General features: G+C 61.7%; 2 protein-coding genes across 3 annotated transcripts in view; one reads left to right on the forward strand and one right to left on the reverse strand.

The window, feature by feature from the left end:
• TMEM104 (transmembrane protein 104) overlaps nt 1–4,308 on the forward strand; it is a 59,697-nt gene extending 55,389 nt beyond the window's left edge. For both annotated transcript variants that reach the window (XM_059907698.1, XM_059907699.1), the window contains exon 10: nt 1,547–4,308. In XM_059907698.1, the coding sequence (XP_059763681.1) occupies nt 1,547–2,307 (761 nt within the window). In that variant the 3' untranslated portion in view covers nt 2,308–4,308. The remainder of the gene's footprint in view (nt 1–1,546) is intronic.
• Nucleotides 4,309–8,234: 3,926 nt separating this feature from the next.
• On the reverse strand, nt 8,235–20,384 carry GRIN2C (glutamate ionotropic receptor NMDA type subunit 2C). The gene is made up of 12 exons (XM_059907071.1): nt 19,971–20,384; nt 17,320–17,918; nt 16,902–17,016; nt 15,642–15,853; nt 15,320–15,485; nt 14,823–14,976; nt 12,878–13,003; nt 12,333–12,562; nt 11,785–11,945; nt 11,097–11,284; nt 9,922–10,154; nt 8,235–9,450 (listed from the first exon to the last, which is right to left on the reverse strand). The coding sequence occupies exons 1-12, from the start codon at nt 20,367–20,369 to the stop codon at nt 8,350–8,352; spliced, it is 3,684 nt and encodes a 1,227-aa protein (XP_059763054.1). The 5' UTR covers nt 20,370–20,384; the 3' UTR covers nt 8,235–8,349.
• Nucleotides 20,385–20,592: the final 208 nt, after the last annotated feature.

Here is a 20,592-nt window from a genome sequence, read left to right on the forward strand (position 1 = left end):
GCTTGCCCGTTGACCGACCAGAGCTGGCGGGATGTGGGATCCCCGTCAGTCGTGGGGCCCTGGGAATCAGGGGTGGCGGGGCCGGAGCCGGGTGAGAGCATCAGAAACAAATCATCGTCTTTACTGGCAATTTTCACAGGCCTGTTCCCTGGCTCCCCTCCCCCCATCCTGTCCCCAGCAGTGTCAGCAGCTCTGATGAAAAGTAACAGATGACATTTCCGTTGAGCCCACTTCCAAGTGTCATTTTGGGAAAACATTGGTCTGGCTTCCCGTGAATCCTGGAAGAAAGACCTCTCCCTTCCAGGGAGCGGGGAGGGTATGACGTGGCCCGAGGAGACAGTGGGGAGACCCCCAGCCTCCCACTCGGGAGGAGCCCTGAGCTTCCGATGCGCCAGCAGGCAGGAGCTGCGTAGCTGGCAGGCAGTCTCTTCAGCCACTGTTCCTTCACGCTCGCCTGCGTCACTCCCTGAGAAGTGTCAGGTGTCATCGTGGGCTCTACCTGAGCGATGGGGGCCCGGGCTGGAGGGGCTGTCAGGTCTGGTCTGAACAGAGACAGCAGCGGTTTATGGGCTCCAACACTGGAGACAGGGACACCGGTGGTCCCTGGGTGTGCCGAGTGGCTAAGGGTGGCGGTTCTGGGAGATCTGGATAACAGATGCAAGAAGCCAGAGACTCAGAGAGAGACTGCTCGATCTGGAAGTATGTCTGTCTTCTGGGAGCACCGGCTGGGAAGCCCGGCTCTGGGTATGAGACCCACAGGAGGGCCGCTGTAAGAGGTGCAGCCAGCCTGGAGCTCTGTTTGCTCTGAACAGATAGATCATGGGCCCCTACCGCTTCTGCAGCAAACCCGGGTCAGAGTTACTCCCTGTAATTCTGTGCCTCCTGCCTGTGCCACCAGGCCCAGGAGAACAGAGCCACATGCCCTTGGCCTCCAGCCTTGGACTCAGCTCCCACCAGCCTTGAGCTTTGGTGCCATTTCTTCCCTCGAGTGACCCCAGGTACCTTCCTTCTCGGTGTTGGCCCCTGAGTGCCTGTCCGCCTTCACTGTCGCCCCTTTGCTGTCCCTAGCAGGTGCCCTGGCCCAGGAGGACACCTCCTCCCAAGTGCTCTGTGCCCCTTACCCCTCCACCCCTGCTCCTCAGACACACGTTCTTTAAGCCAAAGGAGAATCAGGAAGCTGGCAGGAACCCCCCCAACCCCCAGACCCCTGGGGCTGGTAAGGGAGCCGGGAAGTGCCTGGCCAGGAGCCTGCACTCCTCTGAGAAGACAGCGCGTGGCTCCGCTGCTGACCCCCCGTGCAGCCCCCATCGTGCCCGGCCCTCACCTCCAGACACCTTCCCTCACCTGCTGGCGTGGGGCGTGCACAGCATGTCCCCGGCGGCAGCAGCCACTGCTGACCTGCCCCAGAGTGTGACCCTCACGGCCACAGGAATTTAGTGGTTCTTTCTCATGGGGCTCGGGTCCCTCGGCAGGCGCCCCCAGACCAGAGACTGTCCCAGGTAGGGCTGCCCCTCCTTCCCTGGCTGACTCCCCTCCTGTTTTCCAGCTTTCACCATCATGATCGTGCTGGCCCTGGTCCGCATCGGGCATGGGCGTGGGGAGGGGCACCCGCCGCTGGCCGACTTCTCCGGGGTCCGGAACCTGTTCGGCGTGTGCGTCTACTCCTTCATGTGCCAGCACTCCCTGCCGTCCCTCGTCACCCCCGTCTCCTCCAAGCGCCACCTCACGCGCCTGGTCTTCCTGGACTACGTGCTGATCCTGGCCTTCTACGGCCTCCTCTCCTTCACCGCCATCTTCTGCTTCCGCGGTGACAGCCTCCTGGACATGTACACCCTCAACTTTGCGCGCTGCGATGTCGTGGGCCTGGCGGCCGTGCGCTTCTTCCTGGGCCTCTTCCCCGTCTTCACCATCAGCACCAACTTCCCCATCATCGCCGTGACCCTGCGCAACAACTGGAAGACGCTTTTCCACCGAGAGGGGGGCACGTACCCCTGGGTGGTGGACCGCGTGGTGTTCCCCACCATCACCCTGCTGCCCCCTGTGCTGGTGGCCTTCTGCACCCACGACCTGGAGTCCCTGGTGGGCATCACGGGGGCCTACGCGGGCACGGGCATCCAGTACATCATCCCCGCCTTCCTGGTGTACCTCTGCCGCAAGGACACCCAGCTGGCCTTCGGCTACGGGACCGTCAACAAGCACGGGTCCCCTTTCCGCCACACCTTCTGGGTGGGCTTTGTGCTGCTCTGGGCTTTCTCCTGCTTCTTCTTTGTCACCGCCAACATCGTCCTCAGCGAGACTAAGCTCTGATGTCAGGACAAGTCTGGTGACGAGAGGGGTGGGGGCCACCCGCCCTCCCCGCTGGCAGAGCCAAGAGCTAGTTGCCTCCCAGGTCTCCGTGGGGCAGGCAAGGCCCGGGCTCTTGGGGGGTGCCCTCCACGCCTCCAGCCGGGGGGCTCCTCCCCACCCAGGATTCCACACAGTCTCCACTTCGCCTCACTCGCCGGGGTCACCCTCCTCCGGGTCCTCCTGCCTGGGGCTGCCCCCAGCCAGCCGAGTCCCACAACCGGGGCACACGGCTGCTCCCAGATTCTAGGACTGGTTACTGGGATCGAGCCCTCTGCTTTCACACACCCCACCACCAGGGCGGGCTCTTCCCCCGGAAGGGTGGAGACGCAGTGCTGGCACTGCCACTATTTATACCAGACACGTGTCCCCCCACCCCTTACCCCGCTCTCCCAGTCCCTCCCGCATCCTTGTCTGGGAAATCTCCATTAGGGCAACCCCAGGCCCTACCCCTCCTCTCCACTGGGCCTGGCAGGGCTCACCTTCCCACCAGGCCTGGAGGTGCCGAGTGCCTCTCCTAGGGGAGTGCCTGGCCAGCTGACGACAAGGACCGTAAGTGCTAATTGGCACCAGGGTCCCCAGACCAGAGCTGGGAGGGCCCTGCTGTGAGCGCCGGCTCCTGCCCTGGGCTCCGGAGCCCACGATGACTCCGGAGCAGCGGCTGGGAGCAGCCTCTCCGCACGGGCACAGCAGCCCACGCACGGGGTTTAAAGCCCAGAGCGCGCGACCCCTGAAAGGGAGCCTCGGGCTTCTTGGGGGGGGGGGGGGGTGCAGCGTACAAGGGCCACCAGAGGGGAGCTACCCCCAGCTGTCACCGCAGTGGCCTGGGAGCGCCCCGGGCATGGAGCCCGTGGTCCCCAGCCTGTGAGAGAGGTCGGGCCTGCCCCCCAGCACATGGAGCAGAAGCTCTTACCTTACAGAAAAAACCCTGAGAAACCCATGCACAGACTCCAGCAAAACCCTAACCATTTACATTTCAGTCTGAATAAAGCGCAGCTGTGGGGGTGCCCCGGCCCTGCCCCGCTCCATCACTAACGGTGGCTCCTCCCCCCGGAGCCGAGCTGTGGGTGCTCAGCGTTCACACTCTCCGTGTCCCTCGGGCACTGTGGGGTGAGACGGGGCCCCGGCCACCATTCCCATGGAAGGAGGGCCAGGTTCCCGGGCACCTCACCAGCTCCACGTACTCCCCTCCCCCCCCAACAATCATGCATGCACCTGCTGGGCCCGCCTTCCTCGAGACACAGGTGACCCTAAAGAACTCTGCATTTTCAATGTGCCTTCTCCTGCTTCAGGGCCTGGGGGCTCCTCCTGCCCCTCCCTCGTGTGGCCCCGGCCCTGGGCCTAATCCCACTTGTCCTGGAGCCCAGAGCAGCTCGACCAGGAGCAGCCTCTGGGATGGGGGCTCGGCCCTTCCCCCTCCCTCCGTTGATTTCCGTGCCTTGCTCAGCTCTCCTGCAGCCTCCCCCCTGCATCTCACCGTCATCGAACGTTGGACAGAGCGAGGACGCCAGGTCTCCCGGGGCCCACGGTGGTCTAGGGCAGGGGGACATGGCATTTGCAAGAACATGGGGAGTCCGCAGGCGGCCCCAGCCCTCCCCTATGGCCCCCTGGCAGCCCCGGCCTGTGAGAGTCCCGTGTCCTAATCGGCCGCGATCCGCTGTCTCTCTTTTGCTGCACATCTTCAGTTCTCACAGCTCATCCGGCGTATTGTTATTTTCCATCCTCGTGAAAGAAGGACGCCTCTTCCCCGTTTGCCATCGTGGCTGCTTCCCAGGAGGCCTGGCGGGGTGGGCGGGGCCGGGGGCCTCCACGAGGCCCCGTCCCCCGTGGCTCGGACCCCGCCTGGAGCTGCCGGGCTGTTTGCTGAACACTCAATTAAAACATCTGTACTTACCCTTCTCCAATTACATTCCCTCTTGCTTAAGGACAAAGCAAATTAAATCATCCCGCCGCCTCAGGCTCCAATCCAAATTTTGGACACGAATTTACTAGCGTGATAAAGCCCGTTTGCTTTATGTGGCGGTCTGGAGCCACGCAGCAGTGGAGCCGGATGGCTGCATTCCCCTCCACCTCCGAGCTGGGCAACCACAGTCCCGGAAGGAATTGGCCGGAGGTGACCACGTCACTGGGTTCCTTTGCTCCTTGGTGTTTGCCTGCTGTCTGTTGTGCTAGAGGTCATATGGGGTCAGCTTCCTCTCTACTGCTGATGGCCTGGGGGAGGGGGCGCGAGGACCCTGACAGCTAGACGTTCCCAGCTGATGCTTGTTCACCTTGCCCATGCAGCACATTCGCCTGTGAGTTTTTACATCAGCTTGCGGAGGTGGGCCAGTTGGGTCATGGTCTCCGTTCTACCGATGGGCCCTGTGGTCTGTGGTGGGGAAGCCAGAAGAGGATGCCAGCCCAACCTGGCCCAGGTACAAGTGTCGCTGTGGAGGAGAACATAAACTCAGCAGGCTCCACCCGACGCCATTCACCCGCACTGCCCCAGACTGGCCCCGAGGGCAGGCCAGGTCAAGGTGGGAGGCAGCCTTCTCTGTCTCGTTCCCTGCCGAAGCACTGGAGCCTCGTGCCATCGCGCCAGCGGCTCCTGGCTGTTCCCTCACCTGAGGCCAGAGAGATGACTGCGGGCTTATGGATGGGACAGATGGCAGGTGACAGGCCAGGAGGCACTGCCGAGTGGTGGGAGGTGGGCAGCGGGCACCTCGCCAGGCCCTCAGACACACACCTGTTCCCGCCAAATGGGGGCCAGGAGCGGCCTCAGCAATGGGCAGAGGCTAAAGTCAGAGTGGGGAGAGGGCAGGGGCTGCCCTTACCTCATGGGGAACCAGCCCAGGGGAAGAGCCTGGTGTGTGTGTGACACTGGGCCAGCGAAGGCTGAGGCCATGCCTGTCTAGGGACTGGGTCCCTGATCAGGGCTGACACCTGGCTCTTCCACAACCAGGATCCAGAGCTGCAGGAGGGAGGTTCACGATCCCTTCTCCCCGGGGCCTGGGGCTCATGGTGTCGATCGGAGAAAGGGGGAAGTGGCATCTACTAGTGCCTGGTGTGTGCGGGCACGGTGCTGGGCACTTCCTACGTGGACCTTGGTGGCATAACTTGGCGGATTAAGAGCGTAGACCGAGAAGTCGGACCTGCCACTTGCAGGCAGCAAACCCCATGCTCTCTCCTCCTGTCCTTTGTAACATGGGGAGGATAGTACCTGCATCACTGACCCGTATGGGGCTGAAGTCCTGAGTACCTGACACAGAAGTGTTCAATAAAGCTCTTAGGTACTGAGCCCAGCTCCCTTGTCCCTTGCCAGCTATACTGCACGTGTACCACATACCTCTAGACTCGTTGAAGACCCCTGGTTTGGGTCCTCAGGCACCTAACCGGTCTCATAGCCTCCTGATGAGTCAAGTGGCTTCTTGTGAGCAAGCGCCTGCCACCATTCAGAAGCGGGAAATGGACTTGAATTCTTTAGGGCTTCGGGGAGGGCGTGGTCTCTGGTCCCCCGACTCCCCCAGGAAACTGAAGGACAGCCTTCCCCCGTCACAGAGCCACACTCAGGCCAGGCTGGGGAGCTCTGGAGCCAAGACCGAAGCTCAAGTATCCTAAGTGAGGGCATCGTGCCCCCTCCCCACACACGGGCCCCAGGAAAGAGGTGGTGTGGACCATGAGCCACTCAGGAAAGACAGAGGAAGAAACACAGCGATGGCAGCAGCAGGAGGGAACGGGGGAAGACAGTAGGAATTTCTACTGCTGAGATGTGACCAAAGGCCTCTCCCTGTGTCCCACCAAAATTAAAAAAAAAAAACCCAGCATTTGGGTGTCTGGTGTCTGGGTTCACTGGCTGTGCTACACCGTCACACCCTTGTGTGTGATGACTGAACATCTGTGGCTTCTCTCTCCCACACAGCCGGCTCCCTCCTCCCCTGCAGGCTTTCTGTCCTCCCCTTGATAGTGCAGGACCCTCTTCCTCGGTCCTCCCGCAGAGGGGCAGCAGGCATCCTTCCTGCCCGCACTCCCCACAGGACTCGCTTCTCCTCAGAATACATTCTTAGAGAAGGAGCAGGATCGGCCCCTCCTTAGAGCCAGTCGGCAGCAGGCTCAGCTCCACACGTGGCTCTTAATTATCTTTCCAGTTCTTGGTTATTAATGATCTTGGAGAGCGAGCAGAGAGCAGCCTGGACCTCGCAACTCCTCCAGGCGTCACCTGCTGCAGCCTTCCACCCAGCACTGCACTCAGACCCTGACCCAGGGAGCTCAGGTCCAGGGGCTGGTGGCCAGCGGTTAACCCTCTCACCTCCAGTGGCTGCAACCGAGGTCAAGCTCCCTTCCGTGGCACTGGCCTCTAGCACCCTCCTAGACTCACACTCACAACCTGTTTTTGAGCCCCCCGATCCTGGACCTGGATCCGTGAAAATCCATGGGGCAGAGAATGTGAAATTGACTATAATGGGCTGGGGGGGGCACCCATTCTTGCGGTTGTCAGGCCCTCCAGCCAGGAACGGAGGGGTACTGGCAATTTCCGCCACTCTACCATTTCAGCGGCTCTCACCCCTAAAACCAAACAAAAAAACTTCCAGTTTTCATGGCTCCAGCCCCAGCAGTGGAATATTTGGAGAGTGGAGAGGGGACCCAGCCTCCTGGGAGCCATAAGGGAGCCGTGTGGGTAAGGGCCCTGGGCCGTGGCCGCACGTGGTACTGGCATCCAGCGCTGCCCTCCCCAGCCCCCTCCCTACTACATGGAGTTAAGTTTCTGCCCTGCTTCACCCAAATTGCCGGGGACAACAAGGCCTTGGACTTCACAGGCTCACAGTTAGAAAAGGCTCTAACGGCACCAATTATGCTCACCGTGTTTGCCGAACGGATGGAAGGAGTGCTGGCTTGCTTTAGTCATTGTGGGGCTAAATGTAATCACAGAAGTGAAAGCATTGAAAATGGTAAGCAAGAGCCATCTTTTTAGATGGTTCACAGCCAATGACATGTGACAGAGGAAGGAGGTGGGGCTGAGAGCCCCAGAGGGAGGACAGAGAACTGAGATGTGGGACAGATTCTCTGACCTGGAGGTCTTTCCCTCCCAAGGCTGAGCCGTGCCTGACCCCAGAAGCCACCCATGCCAGGTTTCCAGAGCCAGCAGGCAGTCCGAGCCCTGCACAGCCACCACGGGGTGAACACAGCTGGCCAGGGCCCAGGAGAGCCCAGCAGGTTCCCCACAACAGACCTCCCTCCGCCGTTTGCACCATAACATTGTCAGGCTCCCATGGGGGGCCCTGGCAGGGCAGAACCCCCAGAGCCCCTGGCATGAGCCCTTCTTTTCAAGGAAATTGAAGGATGAGCTCCATCCATCACCACCAGAGCCCCCGTGCTGAGCACATTTGTCTCATTTGGCACCAAGGCAGGCAGGAGCTGGCACTGAATACCAAGTGGCTTCTGCTGCCTGGAGCCCTCTCTCAGCCTTACCTCCCGGATACTCCACAAAGGGAGCTGCCCACCTGCTCTAGGCAGACACCCCATCTGGGATACTCCCATGATGCTCCTATTGCCTACCAGCTCTGGTGTGCCCCCTCCAGGGATGCAGAATGAGGCAGCCAGGACCAGTGGGTTGTAAAAGGTTTGTTTAATGTCCCAGCACTCTGAGGAGAAGAAACTCCAGCCAGCTGAAGCCAGGAGCAGGACCGCCCTGCCCCAACCCCGAGCTCCAGCCTCCATGCTCCCACACCAAGCCCCCAGAAGCCATGACCAGGGATTGGCTCACAGCAGGGCAGGGAGACCTCACTGCTCCCCGTGACTCCAGGCCAGGTGGGAAGTGATTTGCGTAAGAAGATAGCAAAAGCCCAGCCCACACCAAGACCTGAGGCTGCTGAGGTCGCTGAGCTGACCATGGAAGACAACATCTGTCACTGGGTTCCCATGGCCAGGATTTCATGGCAGAAGCCAGAAAAGCCCGAGCCCACCTACCCCCTAATGCTGGCAGTGCCAGGCGGAGAATCCAGCTGAGCAGGGACCAGAATAGCTGACACCTCACACTTCTGACTCCAAGCTGGAGATCCGCCTCCAGGTGCAAGGTCGGGGGAAGCCGTGCACCCCACAGGCCACCCTGCTGACCTCTTCCAGCCCCCCAGTGTCCCTGTATTCTGTGCTCAGCCCCAGGGTCCTGCCCCTGTGCCCCGGAGGCCCCCAAGCCCCAGGAAGCCAGGGGCCGTGGCTGGCACAGTGTGGGAGGTGAGGGCAGACAGCCCCCCAGCAAAGCGGCAGGTGGGCATGGGCGTGGAGGCAGGCGTGCTGTCCGTGCGGCCAGGGGGGGCACCCTGCCCACACCCCCTCCTGGCAGGCCTCCCGGTAGGACGGCAGCCGCATCGACTGCGCCTGCGTCCAGCGCCCGCAGGCTGGGCGAGCACACCGGGAGGGCTCCGAGCTGGGCCAGGCGAAGGCCTCGGTCACCGAGCTGGGCAGGGAAGCGTGGCGCGGGCGCGAACCTCGGGCCCAGGCCGCGCGCAGGAGAGCCTCCCGCCGGGCCAGCTGCTCCGGCCCGAGCAGCGGCAGGTCCTCGGGCTCGGGGGGCTCCGGGAAGAGGGGAAGGAAGGGGCACCCTGACCGGTGGGCTCGAGGGAAGGAGCTGTAGTGACAGCGCTCGGGCGACAGAGGGCGCTCCGGGAGCGCGCGCCGCTCGGAGCCCGAGAGGTGCCGCCCGCCGCGCCCGGCCACCAACGGCCACCGCGCCTCCCAGGCCGGCCGGCCAGACACCCGGGAGACGTCGGGTAGGGAGGACCCGGGCGTCGGGGGGCGGCCCGCGGGCTGCGGGGCCCTACGCCCCAGCGCGGTGCGGCCCCCGCCCGGCGGCCCGCAGCCCGTGGGGCTCGGCTCGGGGGGCGGGCCGGGGGTGGGCGGCCGCGGACTGGAGCAGGCGGGCGGCGGGGGCTCACGGCGGCCGCCGCCCCAGCTCTCGATGGTGCGCGTGGCGCGGTCCAGGGAGCTGCTCACGCCCGCCGTGGTCACCATGTCGCGCGCCGCCTGCAGCATCTTGAGCACGCTGACCTGGGCCGGGCCGGCGGTGAGGTCCGGGCTGGGCGGCCGCGCGGGGCTGGCCAGGCTCTGCACCCCGCTGAAGCAGCTGTAGATGCCCTGGGCGGAAAGCAGGAGACCGACACGGCGTGAGCGGCGCCCGCCCTTCCGGGACCGCCCCACGCCCCACGCCCCACGCCCCACGCCCCACGCCCCACGCCCAGGTGGGAAGCATCAGCCCAGGTGTCTCTAAGCCCCAGGAAGTAACTAACATTTGTTAAGCGTCTACTGTGTGCCGCTGGGAGAGTTTACAGTGGAGCTCTCTGAGGCACCAAGAGGTTTAACTCCTCCTAAAGTCACACAGCTTGTAAATGGCAGTGAGGACTCGAACCCCGGTCAGCCTGGCTCCAAAGTCCTGCCCTGCCTGTCGGAAGAGGGCTCTGCTTCTCACCTGCTGTGTGATGCTGGCAGGCCATGCCACCTCTCCAGACCTCAGTTTTTACATCTGTAAATGGGGCCATGGCCAGCTCTCGCTTAGCTGGGTTGCTGCCCCTAAAGCTGGGGCCTGTCTAGGGTGGAGTGGGCACCCACCCTGCTGAAGGCCAGCAGGAAGTCCAGCCGGGACGCGCTGGGCACCGAGTGGCGCAGCTTCCGGTACACCAGGTGCTCCCAGGCGAAGACCAGCAGGGCGAGCCCCATGGCCACGAGCAGCATGTAGAAGACGCCCGCCATGTTGTCGATGTCCAGCTTGCTGCTCATCACCTCGTTCTTCTCATTCTGGCAGATCCCCGAGAGCCACACCGACTCCAGCTTCTGGGTCTCCCCTGGTGGGGGCGAGGCACACCTGGCTCAGGAAGGACCCTTCCGGTGCTCACCCAAGCCTGGAGTGAGGAGGGGTCTGGGGCCAGGGTACCACCCCCCTGTAGGACCACACAGGGATCCAGCCCGGGAGGGGAGGATGGGGGGAGGGGGTGTCCATGAGCAGGGAGGAAGGAGAGCAGAGTGGGAGCTTGGGGGGGAATGCCAGCCTCTGGCATGCCCACCTCCCACAAGCCCACACTCCACATGCCCAGCAAAGGCTTGTTGACTGCATAAATTTTATCATTCATTTATTCATCAAATACTTATTGATCACCTCCATGCCAGGCATGGAGCTGGGCACACAGAGACAAAAGGCCTAGGCCCCCGAGGAGGCTGCAAGCACTTTCATTGTTATCACTCGCATTATTCTGTGGCACTGATGGAAAACCAGACAGTTATTTATCTAATAGGGTTGGGACTCTAAATTCAAAGCTGTCTCTGGGTGTTGGGGCAACCCAGCCGGACCGCTCACACATGTGAGCCCCCGGGGTACCAAGGCAAACCTGGGTTCTGGCTCTGGGATTAGGCAGGCTGTTGGCACTACCCCAGGTCATCTCAAGATGGCAATGGAGGGGAGGGGTCTTGAGGAAAAGTAAAGGAGTTCACATGCCCCCAACCTCCACTGTGTGGCCCGTCTTCCCATCCTGCAAGGACTCCCCAGCTATTTCCTGCTCCCTCCCGGCAAACCAATCCCTCCCCATGTCTCCATCCAGCTGCTCCTAATACCCCCCACCCAGCCACTGCACCCACCTCTCACCCCCAGAGACCTCTCTCCGCGCCGGCGGGCCCTGGGCACTCAGAGGACACTGGTGGAGATGTTGACCAGCCATCGGGCAGCTGTCCCGACCACGGGCTCTGTGGCCCACCTGGGACCCGCCCCAGCCCCCATCAGCGGCTGCACCCACCGTCCCCCAGGAACTGCAGGAGCGCCAGGTCTATGGCCCGCTTCCAGTGGGAGTCCTTCTGCATGGCGATGCCATAGCCGGTGGTGGCAAAGACCTTGCCAGAGCCGATGGTGACCAGCTTGCAGCCCTCGTCCTTGCCCGCCATGTAGTTGAGGACAGCAGCGTCATAGATGAAGGCATCCAGCTTCCTGGGGACAGGCTAAGCCCTCAGGCCAGGGATCAAGTGGGGTTCAGGGCACCAAACCTGGGGCCCGACAGGGGTCTGGGCCACGTGAGCCCACTGACCACCACCCAGGAGGGATGGATGGGCAGAGCCTTCTCTAGTTCTCTGGGGTCCTGATGCAGAGAAGCCCCCTCCCACAGCTTCGGAACCCCACCTACCCTCCTCCTCAGAGAGGCCAGGGGACACTCTGCCCCCAGAGGACACACCCTCTCTGCCCTCCAGGCCCCTAAAGATCCTAAGAAGGTCACAACCAACACCTGAGGGCAAGGCTGAACCTTGGTCAATACCACAGCTGCGTCTCTGGGCTCTGGTGGGTGTCCTCAAGCTTCACTCTGCCCCAAGACCTCCTCCCCCGCTCCCCGGGGGTCCTACATGGCAACCCAGTCTCACCGTCCCACCTTGGGTCTCTCGGGGAGACACGTGGGTAGAGACAGTCAGAGGGTGGGTGCAGGACTGCGGACCCACCCCATCTTGAGGCTGCTAAGCGCGTCCTCCACTGAGCGCTGGTTGAACTTGACCATGTGGGTGTGCATGTCGCGGTAGTTGCTGCGGATGTTCCGCTCCGTGCTGCCGTTGGGCACGGTGCCGAAGCGGAAGGGCGGGTACTGATCCTGAGGCCGCTGGAACTGCGCACAGAGGACAGCCGCCATTCATAACCCCTCCTCCAACCCTCCAGGCGCCCCCGGGCCCGACCCCATCCCCCTGGTCTGGACTTGAATAGCGAGCACAGCATGGTCTTAAGAGACTGTCCAGCCCACGCCTGTGTTTTACAAATGGGGAAACTGAGGCCGGGACAGGGAGAGACTTACTCAAGGCCACTTAGTCCGTGGACCTGAGCCGTCTCTCCCCGTCCCCGTCCCCAGCCCCCTCGTCCCCAGGCTCCCCGGCTTCTTCCTGCTCCCGCCTCCACTTCAAATTCCACTGATTCCAACTGTCCTGTGTCCCACCCAAGGCCTGCCCCTGGCTGCGGCATCCCCCCCACCCTCCAACAGCACCCTCTGGGGCTCCAGAACCTTCTTGTCACTGAGGCCAGACACAGTGTCGATGTACTGCTCCTGGATCATGAAGGCGGCCAAGTTGGCAGTGTAGCTGGCGAGGAAGATGACGGCGAAGAAGGCCCAGACCAGGACCATGATCTTGCTGGTGGTGCCCCGGGGGTTCTCGATGGGCACCGAGTTGTTGAAGACCAGTGCCCAGAGCAGCCACACAGACTTGCCGATGGTGAAGGACGGGCCCCCAGACTCTGGGGGTGAAAGGGGGGACACTGGTGCCCCTCTTGCCCGGCACAGAGGGGATCAGGTTCAGCCCACCCGACTCCACAGCTCCTGTCTCCGCTCTGTCCCGGGGGGAGACCCCATCCCCGGCCATCCCCACCCCCGGGCACGTCAACTCACCTTGCTTCTCTCTCTCTCATGTATCTGATTGGCCCCCTGCATACTGTCTGAAGGCCAGGGACCTCCCCCACGGGGCATTCTCTGAGAGGCCCCCCTGACCCTGAACCCACCCCTCCTGGAAGTTCCAGCCCTGCCCCTGCTCCCAGGCCCAGGTGGGAGCTGACTCTTGCCGCTGGTGAGGCTCCGGTTGTAGCTGACGGGGCTGAAGTACTCGAACATGAAGACGGTGATGGCCACCACGGTGAGGCACATGACAAACATCATTACCCACACGGCAGGGCTGTAGGGCTCTGGGAACAGAGGGAGGAGGCTGAGAGGCGTTGGCGCGGCCTCTCCCCCCAGCAGCTCAGGAGTTCTGGGTGCAGACAGGTGGGGCCATGTGGTCATCAGCCCCGTGGACTGAGCCGAGGGGTCTCTGACTCTCAGAGCAGTGGAGCCCCAGGAGAGACGCCCTCCCCCAGGGAGGTCAGGCTCCCCAGCATTCCTGGTCTCTCCCCTCCATCTGCCCTGGGCCAGGGTCCCGTCACCCATCACCCACCCTCCATCTGCCCTGGGCCAGGGTCCCGTCACCCATCACCCACCCTCCGTCTGCCCTGGGCCAGGGTCCCGTCACCCGTCACCCACCCTCCGTCTGCCCTGGGCCAGGGTCCCGTCACCCGTCACCCACCCTCCGTCTGCCCTGGGCCAGGGTCCCGTCACCCGTCACCCACCCTCCGTCTGCCCTGGGCCAGGGTCCCGTCACCCGTCACCCACCCTCCGTCTGCCCTGGGCCAGGGTCCCGTCACCCATCACCCACCCTAGGAAACCTCCCTTTGATTCCGCATCTCCCCTGGCTCTCATTCTCCCTCTTCCCCCCACATCCTTTCACAAAAAAGGGCCAGCACCCCATGCTCTTTCCCTTTCCCCTCCCATCCCCCTGCCTCTGCCTGCAACCTCTTCCACCCCTCAGCCCCTGAGGGTGGCCCCTCAAAGCCACAGGAGCAAGCTCAGGGGCAGGCCCTCTGCTTTCCTCCTCTCCTTCCTCGCCGCCAGCACCGCTGCCCACGCTCCTGGGTCTGGAACTCCACCCCCCCACCCCCACCCCCGGGCCCAGCATGGGTGAGCTGCTTGGAATCAGAGCTCTGAAGCCAAGTCTTACGCCTCATCCTACTGACACAGAAACTGAGGCCTGAGGGGCTGGGGAGACCGACCTGAGGTTTCTGACAAAATCATTTCAGTCTCCCTGAGTGAGAAGTCATTACTGCCCAAAGCATTTGCTCCTTTGATACAATGCCCATCCTGCGAAGTGGAGTTTATTGCCTTCCCTGTGGCTGAGGAACCCTGCTCAGAGAGGTTCCGTGACTTGCCCAAGGCCACACAGCAGGAAGAGGCAGACCTGGGATTCCCTCTTCTGTTCCTGGTCGAGAGGCTCACCTGTCCTCAGGGCTCTTTGAACCATCCCACACTGCAAGTCCCACCTGAACTTCTGACTGGGCGCTCTGGGAAGGCCAGGACTATGGCCGGATCCCAGCACCTAGCATGGGACCTGGCACAAGGGAGCTGCCCAAGAAATGCTGAATTCCTAATCAAGTCAGACACTAGTCCGGCTTCCCATGCTCTGGGTTGGCTCCTCCAACTCCCCGTGAATCTTCTCCCTTTGTCCCAATGTCCCAGCCCAGGAATTCCCTGGTGGTCCAGTGGTTAGAACTCTGCGTTTTCACTGCTGAGGGTGCGGGTTCAATCCCTGGTCAGGGAACTAAGATCCCACAAGCCATGAGGACAAAAAATGAAACAAAAAACCAAAAACAATGTCCCAGCCCACCAGGCACCTCCTGAAGGCAGCCTGCCTTCCTGGTTTTCCTGTCCCTCATGATGGCGCCACCTCTTACCCCGCTCTCCCCATCCCCCGCCCTTACCGAGCACCCAGGCTCAAGACTGAACCTGGACGTCACCTCTTCCCTCTCTGTTCTACTCACCTATTATAGCTCAGGCCTCTGGCTAACCTCCAAGGCACCCAAGGCTGCAGTGCTGCCCTCTGAGGGTCCACCCCAAGCTCCCCATCTCCACCCATGCTCCACACGTCCACTTCGTGGGCCCCTCTGCACTATCCCTGCCCACCCCGAGCCGCACCCAGGAAGGCCGAGGGGGAGACGGTGCCGTTGCTGCGAGCCACCATCACGCTGATGCCCGTCTCCACGAAGGGCACAGAGAAGTCCACGATCTCGGAGCGCTCCTCATTGATGGTGAGGGAGCCAATGGCCATGTCTGCCCGCTTGTAGTACACCTGGGGGTCAGGGCCGGATCAGAGGAGGGGCTCCCGCAGGCTGGAGGACTCCCCCACTCCCCTCCCAGCCCCACACCCAGCACCCACCAGCTGAGTCAGTTGTTCCCACTTGGGTCCTCAGAGCTCCACTTTCAGTACTGACCCCAGGGGTCATCATTGGTGCCAGCACAGTGCCCCTGCCAGTTTGGAGACCCTTAGGAGCTGGGCCTGGGTCCCACCCTGACTGATCCCCAGAACAGGAGGAAACACCTAAGGAACATCGGGGGGTGGCTGACGGATGGATGGGGCCCAGGGCAGCAGGTGGGCAGGTGGGCGGGCTCAGGTGGCCTGGGGGCGGGCCTACCTCCCCGATCATGCCGTTCCACACGCCGCGCACCCTCTTGCCATGCTTGCCGTTGGTCACCAGGTACAGGTCGTAGGAGAACCTGACCACCTTGGCCAGCTTCTTGAGGATGTCGATGCAGAAGCCCTTACAGCAAAGCTTGGTGTAGGGGGCCGTGTCACCACTGCTGCCACCAAAAGACCAGCAGGGGTCAGAGCCAGTGGCTCCTCCCAGCCTGGCGGGTGGACGCCCACTCCTATACCCAAGCATAAGACACACACAATGCCCGCCATCGCACGGTGGCACACGGCTCACACCGGGCCTCCCGGGTGTTCTCGCGGACCTGAAGGTGTGGTTGCCGTGCCGGCGGCAAGGCACAGTGTTGGGCACGCAGCCGCCTGTGCCAGGGTCGGGGCTCTCCACGATGACAAAGGGTCGCTCTTCCAGCGTGGCCACCGTCAGGTGCCGGCTGTCCACCACGGGCTGCAGGGAGGCACTGTAGCGAGGCCACACCGGGTACTTCATGTGGAGGACACCATGGTCCCAGCGCCCCACCTGCAGAGGGTGACCGGCCTCAGCCCGGGACCTTCAGCCCCACTAAGCCCACGCTATAGGTGGGGCCGCTGGGCGAGGCCTGCCAGGACCAAGAATCCCCCCACCACACCTAAGGTCACTTGGGGCAGGACGAAGCAGGGCCTGGGGCGGGAGCATCTGGAGAACAGGAGAGTCGGGGCAAGGGGCTGGGCAAGGGGAGGGCTTCCTGCAGCCTGCCGGCTTCTGGTCCCTGCACTTCCCCGTCCAGCCTCCACACTGCTGCTGGCTCACGGCATCTTCCTAAAGCCCAGACCTGAGCCTGTCACACCGCACTCATTCCCCCAAGCTTCACATAAAGTCCTTAGCCCAGCACTCAAGGCCCTTCACGGGTCCAATTTACCTCCATCACCCTACCCTTCTTCCCCAGTCTCCACACCTCCAAATGCATCACTTAAAAATGCTCCAGGGGAATTCCCTGGCCGTCCAGTGGTTAAGACTCGGCGCTTTCACTGCCATGGGCCCTGGTTCAATCCCTGGTCGGGGAACTAAGATCCCAAAACTCTAAACCCTCCTTCCCCTCAGTCTATACCAGGCTACTATCCCTTCCCGATGGGCTCCTACTCAACCAACCATTGCCCAGCCCAAATGTCCCAACTTCTGTGAAGCCCTCCCCAGTTTCCTCCTTTGAAGGCAGAACTAATTTCTGCCCCTCCTCTCTATCCCCCTAATGCTTTGCAAACATTTTTTCTTAAGCACTGACCTCCCCAAATTCTATTTGTTTACGTGTCCGTCTAGCCAGCACAGCTGTGGGTTACTCCTCCAGGGGCAGGACTGTGTAATAAGAGTGCTTGATAAGTTCTATAGTGAAGGGTGTTGTGGGAGCCCGGAGCAGGGCTGCCTCAGACCCCCTGGGGGATCTGGAAGGCTTCTCAATGGAAATGTTTCAGCTGAGACCTGAAGGATGAGGGGCAGGATGAGGGACAGAAGGGACTCTCTGGTCAGCTGTGGGACAAGAGGGGGGGATAAAATGAAAGGATACCGAGGGCCCCTGGGCTCACCCCCTTCTCACCATCTCCCAGAGGCGGTGCCGGTTGAGGGCGATCACCACCATGGTGGGCTGGACCAGGTACCCACCAGGGCTGAAGGAGAAGTCCCGGCCCTCCCAGGTGACATTCAGTAGGTGCCTGAGACGGGGGAGAAGCCAGGGTCCCCTTAGCCCTGACCAGGACCAGATGTGCCCTCCCCCACCATCTGCCTCATCACCGCCACCAACAGGTAGCATTTGTGTAATTATTGTTCTGTTTCCCTGTGTTGACCCCCGAGATCCTCACCACACCCTCACACCCCGCTCTTTTCTCAGATGAAGAAACAATGGCCCAGAGAGGTGAGGTCACTTGGCCCCAGGCACACACCTAGTGGGAGGTGTGACCAGTGAGCCCAAACTCACGGCCACTCGTGGCCATCCTATGCCCTGGGCAGGTGCCCACCTGTAGAAGGCCTTCCGGGCAGGGCTGACAGGCCCAGGGTGGCCGCGGCACTCCCCAGCCGGGGCGGGCAGGGCGCCATGCTGGCGCCGGTAGCCGTGGGCGCCGAGGGCCAGGATGGCCACGCCGTCGCGGACTTTCTGGCGCAGGCTGAGGCGCCAGCTCTCGGTGACGACGCTGATGAGGCCCACGGGGAAGGCGGCGGGGGGCGCGTCGGTGCTGCCCAGCGCCAGGTTGGGCACCAGCCACACGTGCCTGGGCCCCACCAGGCCGGCCTGGGCCGCCTCGGCAAAGAGCACCTCGGCCTCCTCGCGCGAGCAGTAGGCCACCAGCACCGGGGCGTCGAGCTGGCGCAGCAGGCGCTGGGTGTGGGCGCGCGTCCCGCCGGGGCCCAGCTCCAGCGTGAGCACGTCCAGCAGCCGCCAGGCCACGTAGCTGGCGTCGGCGACGGCGCGCACGCTCTCGAGGAAGAGCGCGTGGCCCGGGTGCAGGCTGGTGATCACGGCGAACGCGCTCCAGTCGTACTCCTCCAGCACCTTGAACAGCACCTGCAGCTGCTGCTCCAGGGACACGCCCAGTTGCAGGAAGGCGGAGCCCGGCTCCTAGGGGGAGGGGTGGGGCCTGAGCGGGGGGTGGGGCGAGCCGAGTCCCGCCCCGCCCCAACTTCCACTCCCTCCGCCAACCCCCACACGCCCTTGCGTCGGAAGGTGCTGGGCGTCCCGGGAGCCCTAGTCTCGCGATAACCTCCCTCGCGCCCGCCAGCCCGCCCCGCACGTGGTTCCCAGCCCCTGCCGCCCATTGGAATGGCCTGGAGAGGTTTTTAAAATATTCGTGCCTGACCAAGGCTGGACCGCAAACCAGCAGCGGCAGCAGCAGCTGGGAGCTTGCAGGAAATGCAAATTCTCGGGCGCAGTGCACACCTGCTGGATCAGAATCTCTGAGGATGGCGCCCGGGAATCTGTATTTCAACAAGCTCTTCAGGTGACTCTTGAGCCCGCTAGTCCAGACCAACTGAATGGGAATCTTAGAAATGGTACACTGGGTGTCTGTATTTTTCTAAAGCACTGTGAGGGTGGAGAACCACCGTGCTGAGAGCTAATGTCAGGCCCACAGGTAACTGGGAAAGCACCATCCTCTGTGGAGCCCTGGGGATGAGAATATTCTTCCTCTCTACTGCCTCTGCCCCCACAAACGCCCAGGACGCCGCAAGATCGAGCCTGGGCTAGCGCAAGCCTCTCCTAGCTGTGGGTTCCCCACCGCCACTGCAGCCCCTCCAAGATTTCACCACACTGCGACTGTCCCAATCTTTTAAAAAAGCAACTCTGAGAAAACTCTACAGGACAAGTAACCCAGTTCCTTCAACAAACAAATCTGCAAGGAAAAAAGAGAGAGATGGAGGAGGAGCCTTGAGAGGGAAGACTCCTAAGTCATACCAACCAATCGCCACGTGGGAACCTAATTTGGCTCCTGATTCAAGTCAACAGACATAAAAATAAACATTTATGAGACAATGCGGAAGATTTGAACACTGCCTGGATATTTTATGATGTTAAGGAATTTTTATTATTTTTTAGATGTGATGATGTATGGTGGTTTTATTATTTTGTAAAGTCCTATCATCTAGAGATGTGTATTGAAGTATTTATGGATGGAATAAATATTGTGTCTGGGCCTTGCTTCACAATGAAACAGAAGAGGAGAAGTGGGTGGGGGTAAGGATGAGGCATGGTTGGCCTGGGCTGGATAGGGGATACATGGGGTCATTATACTCTTCTACTTTTATGTATGCTCGAAATTCCCCATAATAAAAATATAATCATAAAAGAAAGGCAAATCAGATCAGTCTCCCCTCAACACCTTCTTCAGTTCCTCACTTACTTAGGGCAAAACCCAAATGTCTTCCCGTGTGGTTGGGACCTCACCTCCCTCTCCAGGCTCCTCTCTGTTCCTCAAAAACTCTGTGCTCCTTCTCACCTCTGGATGTTCACACCACCTGCTCCCTCCGCCTGGGACACTCTCCCCCAGTCCACCCCACACACATACCTTGTCAACCCCCTCATCCTCCAGGTCTCGGCTTAGGTGTCATTTCTTAGGAGACCTTCTCTGACCAACCCCAGACCCAGAAGGGGTCCCACTGGACTCCCTCAGGGCATCCTGTGTTTTTCCTTCAGGACTAGGATCCCAGCTGTGATTGCTGGTGAATGTGTGTTTAGAACTTTCTCCCCACAGGACAGCAAGGGCGTGACCTGCCCTTGGATGCTCTCCCCTGCAGGCCAGCTACATCAGATCCCACACCCAGCCTGGCCCTGCACTTCTGGGTCTGGAGCCTGACCACGGAAGGCCAGAAAAACAGGGAGAAGGTGGGCGAGGGCTGCCCCAGAACCAGAGGTGGGTTTGGTACCTGCCCATCCCTCATCCAGACACAAATGTGAAAGCAGCTCAGAAAGTTTATCTTCTAGAACATAGGAACATCATTCCCACAGCCTTCTCCTCCCTCACCCATGCCTCCCTCAGCCCTCACCCCCTTGCTGGGCCCACCCAATCCCAGTTTCCCAGGACCTAAGTGTCTCCCTGGCCCAGACTCAGCCCCTCTCCCCCAGCCCCAGCCTGGCTCCAGGCTCATGGGATGTAGGGACATGACTTTGAATGGGCACCTTGGGGGTGAGGACCACAGCAGAGCCCCCACTGATGCTGAGGATAGGCACGTGGGCCTGGAAGGAGATGAAGTCGAGGATCTGGGCCACGGCCTCGGTGTCCACGTTGTCCTCAAAGACGATGCCGTGGACCCGGGCAGTGCCCAGGAGCCCGCAGATCTGGGTGAGAAGACTGCTGGGGTTGCTGTCGTTGACACCCACAGTGAGTGGCTGGATCTCCAGGGGCAGGTCCAGGAAGCTCTGGGGGGTGAGGCGGGTACGGGCCTGGGCCTGCGGTGGCCCCGAGCTGCCAAACACCACGGCCACCGTCACAGCCTGCTCGCCCTGTGCCGGGCCCAGCCCTGCCCAGGCACCAAGGAGGGAGGTGAGCAGCAGGGCCGGCCCCAGGGCCCCACCCATGTCCACTGGAGGGTCCTGCGGAGAGACCAGGATAGGCACAGGGAGGGGGACAGAGGCACAGAGAGAAAAGATGAATGACAGAGAGGAGGCAAAGGCCAGAGTCAGAGGGACACACACCCAGAGGATGAAAGAGAAGAGGGAGAAACCTCCCTCCACAAAGGGAGGCAGAGAGAGGGGGAGACAGACAGACACAGACAGACAAAGAGAAAGAGACAGAGAGGTT

The sequence above is a fragment of the Balaenoptera ricei genome, chromosome 20 (genome assembly GCF_028023285.1).
Source record: "Balaenoptera ricei isolate mBalRic1 chromosome 20, mBalRic1.hap2, whole genome shotgun sequence".
Lineage (NCBI taxonomy): Eukaryota > Metazoa > Chordata > Mammalia > Artiodactyla > Balaenopteridae > Balaenoptera > Balaenoptera ricei.